Source organism: Necator americanus, chromosome X, assembly GCF_031761385.1.
Source record: "Necator americanus strain Aroian chromosome X, whole genome shotgun sequence".
Classification (NCBI taxonomy): domain Eukaryota; kingdom Metazoa; phylum Nematoda; class Chromadorea; order Rhabditida; family Ancylostomatidae; genus Necator; species Necator americanus.
This window is the reverse complement of record NC_087376.1, coordinates 1330808-1349426: the sequence shown is the minus strand read 5'-3', so window position 1 is coordinate 1349426 and position 18619 is coordinate 1330808. Positions and strand designations below refer to the sequence as shown.

At 38.4% G+C, this 18619-nt stretch overlaps 3 protein-coding genes across 4 annotated transcripts; 1 reads left to right on the top strand and 2 right to left on the bottom strand.

Annotated features, from left to right (window-relative positions):
• Positions 1-805: 805 nt before the first annotated feature.
• Positions 806-3712, bottom strand: RB195_021184 (uncharacterized protein; the record flags this gene model as incomplete). 2 transcript variants are annotated; one of them, XM_064207790.1, is made up of 8 exons in its annotated part: positions 806-905; positions 967-1108; positions 1266-1429; positions 1490-1587; positions 1697-1832; positions 1906-2012; positions 3390-3494; positions 3548-3712. In XM_064207790.1, the coding sequence occupies 8 exons, from the start codon at positions 3710-3712 to the stop codon at positions 806-808; spliced, it is 1017 nt and encodes a 338-aa protein (XP_064063671.1). The 2 variants fall into 2 exon arrangements, with proteins under 2 accessions (XP_064063671.1, XP_064063672.1); XM_064207791.1 differs by having other exon boundaries at positions 3548-3586.
• A 3899-nt stretch (positions 3713-7611) lies between these two features.
• RB195_021183 (uncharacterized protein) lies at positions 7612-8011 on the bottom strand (the record flags this gene model as incomplete). The annotated part of the gene is made up of 2 exons (XM_064207789.1): positions 7612-7852; positions 7929-8011. The coding sequence occupies 2 exons, from the start codon at positions 8009-8011 to the stop codon at positions 7612-7614; spliced, it is 324 nt and encodes a 107-aa protein (XP_064063670.1).
• Positions 8012-10232: 2221 nt separating this feature from the next.
• Positions 10233-14344, top strand: RB195_021182 (uncharacterized protein; the record flags this gene model as incomplete). The annotated part of the gene is made up of 13 exons (XM_013451775.2): positions 10233-10406; positions 10888-10965; positions 11385-11464; positions 11527-11594; positions 12120-12220; positions 12310-12367; positions 12669-12754; positions 12822-12958; positions 13018-13081; positions 13381-13468; positions 13578-13690; positions 13995-14092; positions 14170-14344. 13 exons carry the CDS (start codon positions 10233-10235, stop codon positions 14342-14344), a joined length of 1320 nt encoding a protein of 439 aa, XP_013307229.2.
• Positions 14345-18619: the final 4275 nt, after the last annotated feature.

The window sequence follows — 18619 nt, the reverse complement described above, 5'->3', positions numbered from 1 at the left end:
GAGGAAAATGTAAATGTATAGGAGGGGGCACTCAGTAGTACCCTTATTTGTGAACGTTCTATCTTACTTTTTTTTCTTTTAGTAACTTTATCTTACATGTCATAGATCCTCTAAGACTAATCTTTAGTTCTTAGGGCCCCGAATGATTTAGTTATTTACTTCCAAGTATAAGGGCGCTACAGAGTGAACCTCCCAACTACATTTTATCCGAAAGCAGTTCTCGAGTACGAAAAAGGATGAGTTCCTATCGTGGTTCACTTAGTTCCCTCAACAACCAACTACAATGACTACTATTCCTCGCTTTTACGGTTGCCGACCACAAACTGACACATATAACAGCATATACATCTTATAGTGAAAATAGAAGCAAGTGGATACGAAGGCTTTGCCCAAATATAGTTAATTCAAGGAAAAAGAAGAAAAATCTTCAAAGCAAACGATATAAATGAGCTCTATTATTTCACTTGAGTAGTAGCAGCTTCCCCAACTGATTCTGCCCTAATTTTTAGGCTCATTAAGCACCTTTGATTAATAATACTTACTGGTTCCGTACAAGAGCACCTCAAGATACAACAAGCAAGAAATAGAAAAAAAAAGAAATTCGTTGGAGCAACATTGTACACAAATCAACTGCTATTTCATGCTAATTCATAGGTCCTTTCAAACAAAAGTCAACCATAACTCAAAGTGAACATTCCTAAAGTTACAGTTAAGGGATCGAGAAGATCCAAAGTACACGTACCAGAAAATCTCATCCATTACCTAGAGAAGAATAGAAGCAGTTCTGTGGAACACGTTGAGAGTTTCAAAAGTGCTTAGCTCGGTCCGGCTTGATTTTTTCATAGTGATATTGGGATTTCAGACGTACAACGTCCAAGGCGTTATTTGTTCCATTAGTAGCTTTCCTTAAATAATCATAGTCTCGTGTGATGACGAAACTCGCTACCAATAGCTAATCTAACTCACTTGAAGATTGCCATAAACTCCTCTTTTGCAAAGTCGTAAAATTCTTTTTCAAGTTGGTACACTTCATTTCGCCTGATTACCGACAAAGTATGGTCGTTGGGTGGGAACTTCTGTTTCGTATTACGTAAATGTGCACGATTTTCTGGAACATAAAAAACTGAAGAAGATTCCAATAAACAGTCTACATAGAAATTTTAGTTGAGATTTCGGTAAGGAAACTCTACGTGAGCATAGAGAACGCATGAATACTCACCAAACTCCCTTGAAAATGAAGGAAAAAAAAGAGCGGACAAACTCACCGCTGAGACCATCAAAATGGCTCAAAGCTCCTTTGAAAAAACGAGGCACTAGTCGCTCTAGTATAGCTATAAAATCCCGCAACTGTTCACTGATCCCAACCAGAAGATACTTATCGATCAAATTCCTTTTTGCTTGTTCCAAGGCGAGTCTGCTACCAACAACTCTGCAATGACGTTTTAAATTATTCACAACAAAAGTATGTTTTAAATAATTTCAAACTAACGTGCAAAAGTGGTGATGGCCGCAAAAGTATGGAATCTGAAGCCACATTTGTCTCATGTCACAATCACGTCCATTTTTCAAAATGCAATCGTCAAAAGTCTGAAAGAGTTGTTATGATAAGAATATAATATGAGGTTTCTTCCCAATTTCTTCTAGTTAACATGAGGATAACTCTTGGATCGCAGATAGAAATGAGTATAACACTCACTTCGTTGTTCCCAGCTCTGCTTCTTTTCAAACCGATGCGATAATTATCTCCGAATCGAAGAAAATAGTAGTGAGAAAGCAGACGTTGAAGAGGTTCCCGAACAATGTTAATGTAAATAGGATTTGGGTATCCAAATCTTAAAAAATTTGCCAATAAAAACTCAGCTACTGCTAGTGTTTCATAATTAAATGTTGGAAATTAATATTCACCTTGAGAAGTCAATGAAGGCAACGTGACCATGATAGAAACTAGGTCTTCTCTCCATCCATGAAGTAATATTTCTGATGAATTCACCTTGATCGGTGAGACTCATCACCTAAAAAACGAGATTGAGTAAGAGTTTGTTTCTTGATTGAATAAGCTCTCTTCTTCTTTTAACTGCAGAGAAAAACAACAAAAAAGTGAATCCAGCTGCAATATGCTACTTATTTATAATATTATGTCGTTTCCTTTGGTTATCATTACCAGAGTACAGGAAGCCTCAGCCGCGTTCGCTCCTCTTTATAAACCGTAGTGGTGTATCTCCTAGTGAAATATTACTTTCAGAAAAAGGGAAATAAGAAATAAGAGCGAAGAGAAAACACATTCCGTCTTGATAACACGTATGTAGGTAGCAGGACAGAACCTAGTCTGAACCAAAAGGAAATCCATCCTTTGATAGGGCCCCTATCGGAATTGACGCTCTCGGATGAAAGTATCAATCGTGATTTATGGAAATAGTAGCTAAAAATGAGAGGAAAAGAAGTGGGCACTCTGCTGGAACCTTAAAAAATAACTTAAAGGAAAGAAAAAACCGACAAATTAGACAGTACAGGGAAAAGAAGAGCATTAAACCCATCCACACTCTTATTAGGTCTAAAACGAAGGGTAGTGATAGAGCACGTAACTAGTCTAAGGATTTCGTGTGAATAAACTCTTCGATTAGGCACGAAAATACTGCAAGAGCATATTCAATGTCTCAAATATACCGCAAGGATCACATAGTACATCTCAAAAAACGGAGTTTCGATGCAAAAGATGAAAAACCTCATTCGGACAGAAGAAAACTAAGACGCCCGAAGACCTATATATTCATCCACGATAATCTGTGTGTCAAACATTAAACCAAATAGGAGAACCAAGATCATTCTAAGGAACACCGAGGAAAGAATATGGCCCACAAAAAAGAGAAATGGATCCTTTCGCACTATGGTATTCCAACCAAGAAAAAAACGCATGCGAAGATTATCTTGTCTACATCCTACAGTTATCCCATGACTCTCGTACGAGTGCATGGTAATTGTGCAAGAAAATAGTCACTATGGTAGTTCTATTAAAAACTTTCTGGGATTATGCGGATTTTACTCCATTATTCTTCACACACTGAACAAAAACTTGTCAGTTTGCAAAAGCTTTTGTGTACTACCTCAAACAACCGTAGGTAATATGTCTGAGGTGACTTTGTATGCAAGAGAAACTGTGCACATATTGATCAAAACTATCATATAATAATGAAAAATAACGCGGTAGCTTCTATATATCCCGAGAATATTCACCAATCGATGCGCACATCATCTATTCCCCTTTCACACTCTGCATTTTTTATAAACCCAACAACCATCCAGAAGAAAACTTTGAAATCGAAATGCAGGAAAAACAATAAGCAAGCATATAATGAGAAAATGCACAAAAACTCGTAAAGTAAAAGTCAAACCTGGCGATTTTTCGTCATATTCAAATGGATCACATTAAAATCATTCACTTTGAACAAATCATATGCAACCGCATTAGTGAACGTTGTTGAACCGGTTTTTGGTACCTGGAGAATTGTATGCTACATTACAGCACTCACATGAAAATCCTGGAACTAACCCGATTGTAGATGACGATTAACTGCGATTCGAAGTCCATGGTATTCGAAGATAATGGTCGCCATGGACTTTCATGTTGTGATAGTTTAGTGTGCACATAAACAAATAACAAAATAATGAAGCACAAGTTACCAATAAGAATATGACCCCGGCTAAGTGAAATCATGCCAGCGAAACATGAAATCCGCGAGGAACGAGTGTCACCTGTAAGGACGAAAGAAAGGTCAAACGCCAGGAAAAGATATCGACGATATCGATTGGTACACTCATTTACGACAGGAATGCACTAATACACTGTATGTATAGACCACATGAGCACCTACTCAAAATCCATGGAGTCAAAACTGAGCTACTTCCAGCAAAGTTCACGGCTCTGCGTGACCCTCAAAAATATTCGCTAAAATGCAAGCGTAGCGACGTAATGACGTTGAATTTTTTTCTAGTTTTTTTCTAAGTTTAGTTCAAAACGCAACTTCAAAATTTTGAGCACGTTCTCTTCTTGTCACTACTCTTGTATTTCTATTATCGAAAACATATCCCGTTCAAATTTTTGGCTTATTTTTCCGTAGAATTCCTTTGTGAAAGCTCGCGATCAGGAATTTAACCGTATTTTCTGTAAGGAAGAAGATGCATTGTTTGCTTGTTAGCATAGGGCAAACATGTGCTGAGTTCTAGTTTCTAAAGCCGAGAAATTGTGTACATGTCATTGGCTCAGTTTTTTTGTGGTGTCATTTTAGCAGGTATGCGTGCAGTAGTGTAATAATGTGTTGAACAGAGGACAAAGACCCTGTTCTCCACATACATATGGGATCCAGGATCTATTTAAAGCTGATGGATATCGTAACATTGAAATCGATAGCATACGCTGTTTGTTTGCTTATTGGTTCCCGAAAGTGTTTTTTTCTTTTGCAGAATTTTTAGTCAACACCCTCCCGAAATTGTGTCGTTCTAGATACCCTCACTAGTTAACACTGTTGTCTTTACTCTAACACCCAGTACCCCTTTTGTTCCTGCTACTTCACATATGACAAATAAAAGATAATTGGACTACGGTAAGCGAGGGAATTTGCAGCACGTACGAATTCGTGCTCTAACTTAACAATAATGATAACAACAGTAATAATGAGTGCAAGCAACGTAGACGAAACACTACTTGTTCATAGAGTGATAGCATTAATCCCAGATCGTTTGCAATTTTGCATTTTGCAAAAAAAAAGGAGGAAATAATGCATAACTCAAAAAGGGGAAACAAATAGAGCTAAGATAACAAAATAATGTATATTTACACAAATCTAAAGTATGATTATGACGATGTTGTTGCGACCATCCGATCGTTAGATCTATTGATTGCTATTGAACACAGCGAGTGGTCGCATCTGAAAAATCGACCAGCTTGACCTGCGACAGGTCACGTGTACTGTAGCATAGTTCTCTCTCCGTTTTTGATCCGAAATAGACAGATATCTTATTGATCACTGTGGAAGTCCAGGATTATCAGTTCCTAGTCCATTCTTCCGTGTTCCATGCAGTTCAGGATAGGATACGGTCGACCCCAAAAAATAGTAGCCTGTGGGACATGTTGGTCACAAAATCATATAATCTATCATTCTTTCGTATTTTTTAAAAATAATTCCACGTTTTTCTCTCCTTGTAAGGTAGTCGTAGTTTGTATTTGTATTGAATCCCTTTCATTATGTAACTTTTTGCCACTAGATGTTTTCGATATATGATTTATGTGGTATTGCTGCCTAATTTATATTTGTTAATATGATTTCGAGTTTTTTTCGCTGACCACTCAGGCTTGTTTGTAAAATGAGAAGACGGGCAGCGTTATCGCACTTTTATATTACGTCATCGAAACTCGACGATCAGCTCGTAGTGTAAAAAAAAATCGAATCGCTTCCATTTTTCCAAGTTTTATGATTAAGGGAATTAAATTTAGATTAATTATTACGGTTCACATCTTCGTTACCGGTTTCTATTCTCATTAATTCTTTTCTGTCTCCGCTCTTAAAATTCATTTCTATAGCACATTTTAGAATTTCTAAATTCTGCTTTCTGTAACTGTCAACTAGTGCTTATATTGAGAGATTATGAGATCCTTATGGATTTCTCCCTAGATACTTGAGTTCTTCCGAAAATAATCGATTCACATGTCCTTGCCGGTTGGCGCGCTTTCTATTGCACGTGGCACAATAGCCGAGGTTTAGCAACGTTTTTCAACGGAATTTTTCTGGATGCCTGAGAGCGGGGAACGGGACTCCGAATCCGAGTATCCGTGCCGTAGATAGGCGCTATAAAAGTTTTAGATGTGGCTAACTATAAATTAATAAATAATAATAAAGTTACAAAATATCATTGTGAACAATGCAACATGGATTTTAATGGAACCTTGTAGAAACAGGTAATATCCAGACATTTTTGAATTTTGTTTTTACAAATCTGGAGCTGTCAAGGGTTATTTTTTATATTACATTGAGCGTATTGTGTTTTCTGTAAATGCTGTCTACAATAGGAGCTTAGCCGTTCCCAACTGAAAAGTTTTCAAGAACCATGAGTGAATTTTTGAGAGCACGTGCTACCGTTAAAGAACGTGCACCGTTCTTGTTATTCACTGCCATTCATCATTCTTTTTTTTAATCCTATCTCAACAATTTTTGATCCTAGCGCCAGATTTATTGACTTCACTAGTCGGTGCTCTTGATCTAGTCACTTTTTTTATCGGAACGTTGGGCAGTAGCGATAAGACGATGCAGATGAGTTTTTACTGCAGCTAAAAGTGACAAACAGATGAAATTTAAGGAAAAGTCTGCTAGAAGTGGGTCCATAACGTTTAAAAAATTAGGAAGATGTGTTTACAGTATCCGGCACTTATTTTTGCGCGGGAATCCACAACACATCGCAATACACACTATTTTTTCGTACACACACAATTTCTCATTCCTGTGCTTCGCTTCAACCGTAGGTGTATTGCGAGTAAACATAAGTACAAATGTTTATATATGTTTATTTACGAACATCCCCAACTCTCCGTGAAATATTCTACCTTTAATGAATTGTACGAGGTTGACTCTTGAGTCAAACTCCGAGCCTCTGAACAACAACGAAATGCTTGCGCCTTTTTTTTTGTTGGAGGATGTGGAATGTGATGATTTTTCCCTCCTTTCATGTTGTCCGGCAAATGATTCCTCATATTATTTGGTTCGCAAAACTCTCTGGTACTTAGAAACTTGTGGCTTGCGTCATGACATGAAAATATCAAGCCGGTAAGGTTGACGTGTCAGCTAGATTTCGCTTGTCGAAAAGTTCTGGAAGCTTTTTTGTTCTCCGTCGAAGAAGTTGACTCTGTTGGAAGATTCAACGCAGCCCCAATGTCTGACGAGACACGACCCTTTCTGTCTCTTTTCGCTACAGTTTTTAAGAGTTAAGGTATTCAGTGAGGACGTATTGTGTATTTCTTACTCATTTGTTTACTCTCTTCTTTGTTTCTAACTATACCCGACAGCGGTCGATCGCTAACATTTAGTTTCGGTTCGCATGTGATATTCGAGGTCGTATACGCTTGTGGTCGAGGTCATTGAGCGTTCTGTTCCCTTTCCTTCCGGAAAAAAATGATTCTAAGTGCTTTTTATCATTTTTAAATCACTACCTGGAAAATAAAACCGTGCCATGCGGAACTCACGTTGTCAGCAAGTTCGTGACACCCCTTAATTGAAACAAAGGACTGCCATTCATTTTCTCTTTTGCTTACCACGTGGCATATCTGTAATATATTTTGAAAGATATATTCGTACTAATTTTGTTAGGATAATGCAATTCATCTTTTTTTTGTTAAAGCACAAAATGGTCAACTTTTTAGCTGCGATGTAGCTCTGCTCGGAAATATCTTCATAATCTTTGCGTATCCTCTCCGAAATCCTGACTTTCTCTTTGGAATTCTATCGTTTGAAATTAATGAACATCTAGGATCTTAAAATATCACTGTGTGCGATTTTTTCCATTGGTTCTAATGCATTTTACGTTCCAAATGGATTAAGGAGGATTTTAAACATCCTTCTGGCCAGATTAGGCTTCAAATGCCAAAATGTCAAGTGACATTATATCCAGGGAATACGAAGGATGTGAAAACGTGATCCAGCCAAGATCTATTAATTTTTCCGGTGTCTGGATTTCCTCACGTGCACAGCATTGTTGAGAAGCAGATGAATTACTGCTCGACGGTGATGTTTTTCTTGAGTTCTTTTTCTGGCCAGTGTCGGACGTTGAACGTCCCGTGTACGTGCGAGATGTGACTGCTGTGCTTCTGCTGAACAACTCGTAGTAAAGTATTAGCTTTGGAACCCACTAAATCCAATGTAAATGGCCACATGACACGTCCAAACCTACCATCAAGCTCGGATTTTTCCACCGATGAGATAGCAAAAATGAGCGATAATGGATCCAAGTTGCTGCAGTTGCTACACATCTACCTCAACCAACAGCCAATCAGAACGTAGTTGACGCTCCGCCTCCTCTTAATAATACCCAGAATTCCTGTCACTGGTGTTGAGTACGCTGGAATTTCGGTCCATTTCTCTTGTAATATTTTCTGGATTCATCTTTATAGAATGGAACAATTCGTCGTTGTTGATATTTGACAACTTCGTTTGCTGTAAACTATCAACGGCGACGACGAATCGTTCCGTTCTGTCATTACGAATCCTAATTGATACGGAACTTATCCTTATTCTCGATGTCTGCATTTTTTTTAAACCGAACTAATTGAATCAGAGGTAAATGTCCAAAAATGTATATTTGATGCTTATTGACATAGTTTCTGTAGTAGACCATCCCACCACTCGTAAAATTCCGGCGTTTAATGGATTTGCTTCGCGTTGACTGGATTCGTAAAATCCATTCTGTACCTCTGTTTCGTTAACAACGAGAAGCTACCGACAGCCTTTATATCTCACACTTTAAACTTCCGGAATAATAGTGGAGTTGGGTGATTTTTTAAGTATAAACTTCCGGAATAGCAGTGGAGTTGGGTGATTTTTTAAGTATTCCTATCTAAAATCAATTTAATATTTAGTCGAAGTGAAACTAGGACACCAACATGTCTAGGAAGTTATTTGCAATGCCATCAACTTAAAAATTTAGGATGGAATAATAACAAAAAGAAAAGTCTAGAAGAATAAATAGATAGAAACACCAGTATTTTATTGATTTTTTTTCTACATATTTCGGGATTTGGCAACATTCTTACAGGCTGAAAATCTTCACACTAGTGGTCGTAATATATTTTATCCCCATATGTGATTGTTCGCTTCTTGTGGCACACATCTGGTCTTATTCTACTCGCGAACCTTTTCCACTACTGACTATTTTTTTCAAAAATTATTTTAAGTTTTCTGATACAACCACTTTTGTTAGGGTCTTTTGAAAGTGTGAGGAAATATTGATCGTGTTCTTTGCTATTGTTTTTGAAGCTGCTCGAATGGAACAGTACCGGAACGTATTTGTGACGTAAACGGTAGATCAAATGACATAAATTTTGATCTTGGACCTTCCAGAGTGCGAGTCATCCAAAAGTCTTATATCTACTTGATTCGTCGTGAGTAACTCCGGGTGGTAAAGCTTTTTTTACGGATATAGGTTAAAAGAAAATTCATGTATACCACCTATTACAAGTAGACCAAGTAAAACCATACACATGCCGATTGACTTGAAAACTTGACTGCAGCTCGTTGTGCGGTCATTTATCGATCTTCTCCTATGAGATATTTGTGGCGGGAAATTCCTCAAGAAAAACTTCTACTTATCAGATTTGTAATTGTCGCCTCGTAGTCGAAGCCGAATGATCAACCGGTTGACTGCAATGTGCCTTCTCTCATCTCACAAGGAAGTATCCTTGTCCCTGGAATTTCATTGCGAAAAGTGCTTTGCCCCACCACCACACTTTGCGGCGGTTCGGTCAAAAATTCCCGATCGTGGTGTTACGTACAGTTGTGGTCGTACTGACGGGCTTACAGTTGAGATGCGCGCGATGGGATCGACGCGATGCGATCGCGCAATCGCGCCCTCGGGCTTCTAGCAATGTCGTGACTGTTCTGCAGTCACGTCATCTGTGTGCGATCGAGGATTGTGTCATTTCGAACGCTGCCACATGCGCCGTAGTGCATCATAAGTCAATACGCTTTGATCAGACTTAACGTGGATCTTTCTCACTTCTTTTTTTTTTTGCCCGCAATTCTGTCCTTTTTCCATGGTGTATGTCTATATTATCCTCCAAATACCAACCTAACTTTACTTCCGATGAGCCTAACTCTAACGGATGCCTGCTAACGTCCGCTTCAATGCGAGGACATGTCTTTTTTTTGTCTTAGCGCATCTGTGTGATCATCGATCAAACAATCGTTCAATATCCTGAGATCCTAAGAGTCCATGTCGATGTGAAATCATGCAACGACTTAAATTCTGACTTTTCTTGCGTTGAGTTCTTTCACGGTTATTCAATTGTGAATTTTCTTTCATGTGTTCCATTGAATCAATCAAACTCTGGAAGAGACACGAAGTAGACGTGTTGAATCATCAAGCACATCTATTAATCTTTTTTCGTGTTTTTCAGTTTCGCATCTTTTTTTTAACTCGGATTTGTTTACACTTCTTTCCATCGATATTGAACTTTTCAGCTCAATATCCTAGTAATGCAGCGCAGTGCCCGTCTAGTTCTTTGGAATTCTCGACAGATAGTCCGATCCTCTCGAGCGATTGCCACCACAGCTCCAGGTGCTAAACAAAAGATCAAAGTTGCAAATCCTGTAGTCGATCTCGATGGTGACGAAATGACTAGGATTATTTGGCAGGAGATTAAGAAAAAGGTGTGGAATGTTACATTTATCTATTTTTTACTCACGCAACAGTTAATTTTAAATTAGTTAGGCGTTCGGTACCTTGTGGCTCAATTGAAGTGGATTTTTTTCGTAAAGTTTCATGCTGATCGGGAACACTGCATCCGTTTTGCACATTTTTATTGGGATATCAAAGAACTGGAGAAATTGGTTTTATTGTGCAAAACTTATATTGATGATCAGCACCCCGAATAACCTCAGTTTTAGCAGAAGAAAAAAATAAATGTGATCTAGAAGTGAAACAGCACTATCCCAAGTGCCGGTTCCAGAAATCCACAATTCCTCCGTTTTATTATTGACATTATGCTCCTGTTGAATTTATAAATCTTCGAATTTTTTTAAAATAAAAATGGGAAAACATTGCGGAGGCTGTGGTGAATGCAAAAAGATAAGATGGTGCTTAGATGCAAAACCGTAAAATTTGATATTGTTTAAAAATCTATTATTTCAGCTCATTTTTCCCTATCTTGATCTCGACGTAAAGTATTTCGACTTGGGTCTACCCCACCGAGATGAGACGAATGACCAGGTTTAATATTATGTGGTTTTAATGATTTTTGGTGATTATTGAAAATTGTGAACTGATTTTCTGCTCGAAAGTTCGAATTTCAATGAATTTTTTTGGTTCGATGTCGTATTGATTTTTAATAAGCTGTACACGAGGTTTTAAATAATTTTATTGGCTAATTCACTCCCGTGATCGATCAGTCACCGGTCCCTGCTAAGCGTCTCTGATCCCGGGGGAGCAGTCGCTACGTCAGTATTTGAAAAACTAGGCCTAGGGTTCGTCTATTTAGTTGTGGAAAGATTTGCTCGTTTAGATTTTGACTTGAATTGATCATTTCAGGATGTGAAGAAGGCGATTTTGCCGAGACGTTAGCCAATAAAATTATTTAACAACCTCTTGTACAGTTTATTAAAAATCAGTATGATTTTTCGTTCTTTTAGGTAACTATCGATGCTGCTAAAGCGATTCAAACGCACAGCGTTGGTATTAAATGCGCCACAATCACACCTGATGAAGCGAGGTTTCTGATTGTTTTTATTCGCTGAATGTTTATATTGATCTATCAAATACGATCGATTTTAGAGTGAAAGAGTTCAATTTGAAAAAAATGTATCTTTCACCGAATGGAACAATTCGAAATATTCTTGGTGGTGAGTGCTTAGCAGTGTTGTTGTTAAAGACATCACCCCACGAATCTGAGGTGGTTTGGATTTCAGGTGTAGTCGTATACGGGATCGTAGATTATTGAGAGAGAAGTGATTCTGTCCATTTATTCCTAATTGCAGTAAAAAACGACCCGGAAGACAGCTTCGGGCGTTCCGGAGCGCTATTTTCTACAACGAGTTCGATTCGGGCGCGCCAGCCATGTGCCACACCGCATTTCCCGGGCCGTTTTTTACGGTAGTTAGGAAGAAATGGACGGAATCGCTCCCCTCTCCTTAATCTACGATCCCGTATACGAATACTCCACCTGAAATCCGTACCACCTCAGATTCGTGGGGTGATGCCTTCATATGAAGATTGCAGCCTCAACTCAAATTTTATCAGACTTTCGGACAGATTTATCTTCCTCTTTAATTATTTTTCAGTAGAATTTCTGCTTTTTTATTCGGATACCTGTCGGATAGTGTGTTTGAACATATTATATTCACATCATCTAACTAAATACTGTCTAGGAACTGTATTTCGGGAACCTATCATCTGCAAAAACATCCCACGATTAGTGCCAGGTTGGGTGAAACCGATCGTTATTGGTAGGCATGCGTTCGGTGACCAGGTAAGTTTTTAAAGGATCTGGCTCATGCTTCCAGTATTATTCAACAATTCTCCAGTTTGTTCAATTATGATTTGATGGATATTTTTTAGTATCGAGCAACAGATCTCGTCATCCCGCAAGGCTCCACGCTAGAACTTGTTGTAAAAGGTACTTTTATAGCTCATTTAACGCTCATTTTTGCATGAGACCATAGAACAGGAGGCACTTATGAATTTTATAATGAAATATTTGCTACGCTACGTTTGCTACGTTGCTAACACAAATGATACTTACTGTTTATTTTGCAGGAAAAATAGACAGGGTAAGAAAATGTTGTCGCTGAATTAGTTTTCTTTTTTCGAATAGTTTTTGCTGCTAATGTGAAGTTGCAATGTGATGTTTGAAAAAAAGCCAAGCTATTGAGGATGTACACAAACAAAAATCTGGTGCTCCAAGGTTATTGTTCCAGGAGCTGACGGTAAAGAACAAGCTACGACTGTCTTTAAATATACGCAATCGGGTGGTGTAGGAATGGCCATGTACAACACTGATGAGGTATAATTCCTCCGGACTCCGGTTCATCCTGCGGACTCAAATTTTTATTTTGAAATACCTACTTTAGAGCATCCGTGGATTTGCCCATTCCTGCTTCCAATATGCTTTAATGAAGAAATGGCCACTCTACCTCAGCACAAAAAATACTATATTAAAACGTTATGATGGAAGATTTAAGGACATATTCCAGGAGATTTACGAATCGTTAGTGGCACGATTGTGATATGGCACATGGTTTTTCTTAATGTTTGGTTGTCTTTTAGGAACTATGAGAAGGATTTCAAAAATGCTGGCACATGGTACGAGCACAGACTTATTGATGATCAGGTATGTGAAAATTCAGTGGACAGAACCAAAAATCCGAAAAAGAACAGAAATAGGAAAAAGAAAAAAATAGAAATGGATGTGCAATTTTCTATATAGTCGTGCGTAGAGTTATCTCAATTCATTTCAAAAAAATTAAGTTTAACAACTAACGAAATGAACGGACAGAGCTCAGTCCTCTAAATTGAGTGTCTTCGTGACGCAAGTCACTCATTGTGTTAACGGAGCTTGAACTATTGTGAGAGCGGGATGTCCAGAAATTCTTTTATTTGAAAAAGTGCTAGAAGTTACTCGAATTTTAGGTTGCTCAATGCTTGAAGAGTGCTGGAGGATTTGTTTGGGCATGCAAAAACTATGACGGAGATGTCCAGAGTGATATTGTTGCACAAGGTGAGTTCTATTTACATATTTATTCTGAAAGCAGATCTTTATGTGAATCGATCACGTTTGTGGGAACACTATGTGTTGTTAACAGTTACTTAAACAAAGAAGCATACAGGTTATGGCTCACTTGGATTGATGACGTCGGTTTTAATGTGTCCTGATGGGAAAACTATTGAAGCTGAAGCAGCACATGGAACAGTCACAAGACACTACAGGGAACATCAAAAAGTGGGTTTTTTTTACTGTTGACAGTATGCGGTGGCATTCTGGAACACTACTCCTAATAACTGCTATGTCTTAACTTTCATGTTATAAAAAGGCCAGGACCAAAACAGTCTCGTTTTGTTTCTTATGTTATCTCTTATCATATGTTTTGTTTATAAACAGTCCACCTAAGCTTTTCCACTTAACCGAACTACTCACTAGCACGGTTTCGGGACTAAGAGCTTTCCTCAGTGCTTGTCACTGGTTGCTCTTGAAGAAGAGAGGTTAGTAAGGGGATTTGATTCATATTTCCTACCCAATTTTTCAGGGCAATCCCACTTCAACGAACCCTGTTGCCTCTATCTTCGCTTGGTCTAGAGGATTGCATCATCGCGGAGTACTGGACAAAAATGAAGACCTTAAGAAGTGAATTGACAATGCCGCCAAGGATATATGTTTCTTTCCTATCAATTTTATCTTTCTCACATCGCTGGACTTTCCAGATTTGCTCTTACGCTGGAGAAGGCTTGCATTGAAACAATCGAAGAAGGAAAAATGACCAAAGATCTTTCAATTTGTATCCACGGTTCCAAGAAAGGAGCAGAAAAAGGGATGTTCCTTGTAACGGAAGACTTCCTCAGTGCTATTGACTCAAAACTAGCCACCCTCATGGCGTGAAGCGTCAAGATTTTCTTATCAAAGTCTCTGGAATAATTTATTGAATAAAGATTTATTCTGTCTTGTTAATATTTCCAACAATTTCCTGTATCATCATTCAAGTTCTGAATTTCTCATAATAGAGAATTCTTCCATAAAGATAAGGAATTGGACCTTATCATCTGAATCCGTTGACGTTCGCAGAGCAGTTTGATTCATTTCACTTTATGTGAGCTGGCATGTTTCAAGCTCTGTGCAGATATCACATAAAGGCATTGTTTACGGATAGTTGATTTAGGATGGGATTTCCGAAACTGTTTGATTTTACCTCCCTGTAGCATGCGAGTCGCGTGAGCTATCGACATGCTTGTTCATCTTCACAATCACTCACCTTAAAATTTGAAAAATAGTTTGTTTGTTGGATATCTTCTTGTCAAAGTACATAAGAATAGCCTCGCTATCAACAGTTGTTTCATGTTACCCTAAAAAAATGCTCTAGAATTACTTCGTTCACAAAAATATACAATAAACTAAAACGTAGTCACTAGAAAATCTCATCAAGCTAAGATTAGCCGAATTATGTATTGTAAAGAAATTGAATTTTGTTTGAAGTCCACACTTAATTCGAGAGTCCTGTGATATGTACCTCCCCAGGACTATGGAAGAGGGCGCATGAGACTTCACTAAGGCAAGAAAGTGGACGAGATCTCGCAATCATAACAAGTAACAACGTAAAGTAAGAACGGCTCTTTAAAAAAAATGAATGAAAGAACACAAATGTCTTTTAACACCTCAAAATTGACTATAGCATTATGAGTTTCAACAGTAACTTTAGGATTAGTATAGAAACGAAATAAACAACTGTAGATCTCTCAACGCTCCAAATTTCGTCTTAATGAGAAATTTTCGATTATTTTTCTACTGAAAATCCCTCCAAAGTAAAGTGTTCGCAATCATCCATAATAAAGTCAAAACGACATGATCCATGATGCAGTTGTGTAAGCGGTTGAGCTCAAAGCGGCGCGGCAGGGCGCAGCGGTTGGGATCGTGTAAGGATCCTCGCTACCACCACCCATCTCTGCAGCCCCCATGATTCCACCTCGATTCCAATCGCTGTCTCCACCGCACCGTTTTGTGCGCAGCCGCTTACGCAACTGCGTCGTGCTTCATGTCGTTTTACCTATATCTTGTACTAGAGGAAGTCACACAAGCCTTATTTACAGGATAAGAATAAATAGAAAAATGAAACTGTCCCGTATGTGTATTAAATTCTCTAAGTATGAGGTGCGCTAACAAATACCGTCGCTGTGGAACCTCGTACTGTAGAATACAGGACGAGATCGCACAAATTCTCTTCTATTCCCCGTTGCTCTGGTCAGCCACCTTCGGAAACGACATCCATCTACTCCGTTAAGCATTGCCCAGCGCTGGTTGCGGCCGCGGTTTCCGCGTCTCTACGAATTTGGTGACTATCGATCGGAGGTGACAGCGGGTAAAAAGTGGTTGGGGAAGGCACTCAGTGGCGCCCTTATTTCTGGAAGTAAATAATTAAAACAGTCGGGCCCCTAAGACCTAAGCATTGGTCTCAGAGGGTCTGTGACATGTATACTAAAGTTACTAAGAGAAAAAAGTAAGATAGAACGTCCAGAAATAAGGGCGCCATTGAGTAACCCCACCCCAATTACATTTTCGCCGTGCCACCCGCCTGAATGTCTGGATACGGTTACCGATCCTTACAGGCGCAGAAAGCACGCTCCGTCTGGTGCTGTGCTGGTAGAATAATAAAGTCAGATGTGCGGTGGCCACAATCGCTATGACTCTCCGAAAGTGAACCATCGATAGTGACTACAGAAGTTACTTGGTAACAAAGCAAGCGACTTCTAAAAGGATCACTGATGTGGAGGGAACTCATGAAGGAATGAGATAAAACAATAAAATCATCCAACTATTGAGATAAAAAGGATGACATTACAATCCTGCCTGGAATATCTAGAATTCAAAACAATACAATATTTGAAAAGTACAATTCACCCGCTCTCGAACAATACCACGTACACCGTAAGATATACGTACTCATTCCGTCACCGTAGAAAGAAATTCATTGTCTCTATCCTACGTTTGGATTTTATCATTACGATTTCCTGTATAAAATAGTGTTGTTATGATTTCAGCTCTGATTTGTAGTTGTTTGGCTTGATTTCATCTAATTCATTCAAATAACTTTTAATCTCCGTTCTTAGATCATTTGATCGTTCTTTTCGTTTCGAATCACTCAAAAGAATATTTTTGTTTTTTTTTTTTGTTATGGATGGTAAGGATATCTCTCTGGAATCTCACATCGAACAATTGCAAAAACCATGTTCCTCAGAGGACCAGCAAACTCAGAGCTGTAGCAGGTTGCTGCTGAGAAGATCAAGACCGACATTGTAACTTTTCTGCAGTTTGGATTGTTAGTGGAGGTAGAGACGTGGTAATGCTCAGGATGGTTTTTGCTCAGGATGGTCAATGGAACTTCCTTATGATGCTGTATTAACTAACTTTAACCGCATTGTTTCCGTAAACGATGTATTTCAGTTTTGTGTGATGCAAATTATTTCGGCATCGATTGATTTCTCGTTTGATCCCCTTCTTTTGGAATTACTTATGCGCTTTCTATTTAAATCGATTGGTTCTAGTTATTTCCGAGTTAGATTGACCCTATAAATTAGGAGCCTGAGAAAAATTTAGGTGTAAGAATTTATGTTTGTGAGTGTTCTGACAAGTGCAAGTCGTCCTTCTTTGTATATATTTCTTTCTTGTAAAATTGATAAATGTTGCAGAGAATAAACGAGAAATTTTCCTTTTATACCTTGACCATTCACTCAAAATTTGAATATTTTGAATATAGTAAGGTTAAATTGAATGAAATTCGATGCAGTTGCGTAAACGGTTGTGCTCGAAGTGATGTGGTAGAGTGTAACAGTTAGGATCGAGGGAGGACCCCTGCTACCGTGCCACATGTCGTGTTGATCCGACTATACTTCCACTTGTGAGTTTTCTGTGCACATATATAAGCTCTAACCTCTTGGCTAGCTCTGCTAATATTGAATGGTAAAGAGATCAAGAAAGCAATGCCAGCTGAGTGGATGATCGTCTGGAATTCAACATTGATTTCTTCGACTGATCCATTAATCAATACAACTCTGACCTGTTTTCCTGGAACTCGGATAAACTCGTAGGCACAAAGCATAACAGTTAAAATTTTGTTCGTAGGCTGTACGATGTTTAATGTAATCAAACAGTGATGTTAATCTAAAGTGGATCATCTAGGTAGAGGCGAAACGATCCACCCTTTTAATTTTAGCCTCTATCATTACTCTTAATGACGTTTTTAGTCAATTGTTGTTGCTTTCAGTGCCTATACGGTACTTTCCCATCAGGACCAATAAACTATAGTAGCCATGGTTCCATAGATATCGAATCAGCGAGTGAAGCTGGATTCGAAAAATGTAATACAGCGGCGACTAGCACTCTTTGAAATAGATGCAATGGATGATCAGTTCATTATAAGTTCTGGGACCCAAATAACCAAGCTCGAATGGCTAAGTAGAATACAGTTTTCGATTCAGCGATCAGAACTGAGTTCAAGAAATGCGATACTGCGACAATTGGCACTCGTAGCGGGATAGAATTTATAGGTTATAAGTGTAGAACACACTGTTACTACAGCGGTCACGGATCTCCAAGAACTTTAGTTTCAGGACGCATGAATAGATCTTATCGGTCGGTACGCGAATAACTTTGTTCACATATTGTAGTCATGTTTATTACATTCAGTCAAGAAAACATAAAATACAACAAAATAACCAATACTAAACAAAACAGAAAAAAATGGCACAAAGTCTGCATGCGCAACCGTTTCTAGAAACAGCGGCAGTTCAACCGACAATACCACTTTAAAGAAATTATTGAACCATAATCCTCTAATCACAGACTTTCTCAAAAGAAAAACAACATAACAGTAACAAACAAGAAAACTCTGGCAACGTCAACGAACTGGAGATCCATCTCTAAACAGATCAACCGAAGAAAGATCCAATTTTTGCAGATTTTCGAAAGTTACGACAAATAGGCAACATGATATTTCCAGCAAACCAAAAAGACGATAGGAACAACGAAATTGTATACTTACTCATTCAATGAACAATTACATAAATGTATAGATAGAAATTCTACAAACTCTGTTCTAATCATTACATGACTTTTTGAACATATTCTTTACAACAAAAAAGGCAGCATGAAAAAGAGAAAGGCTAA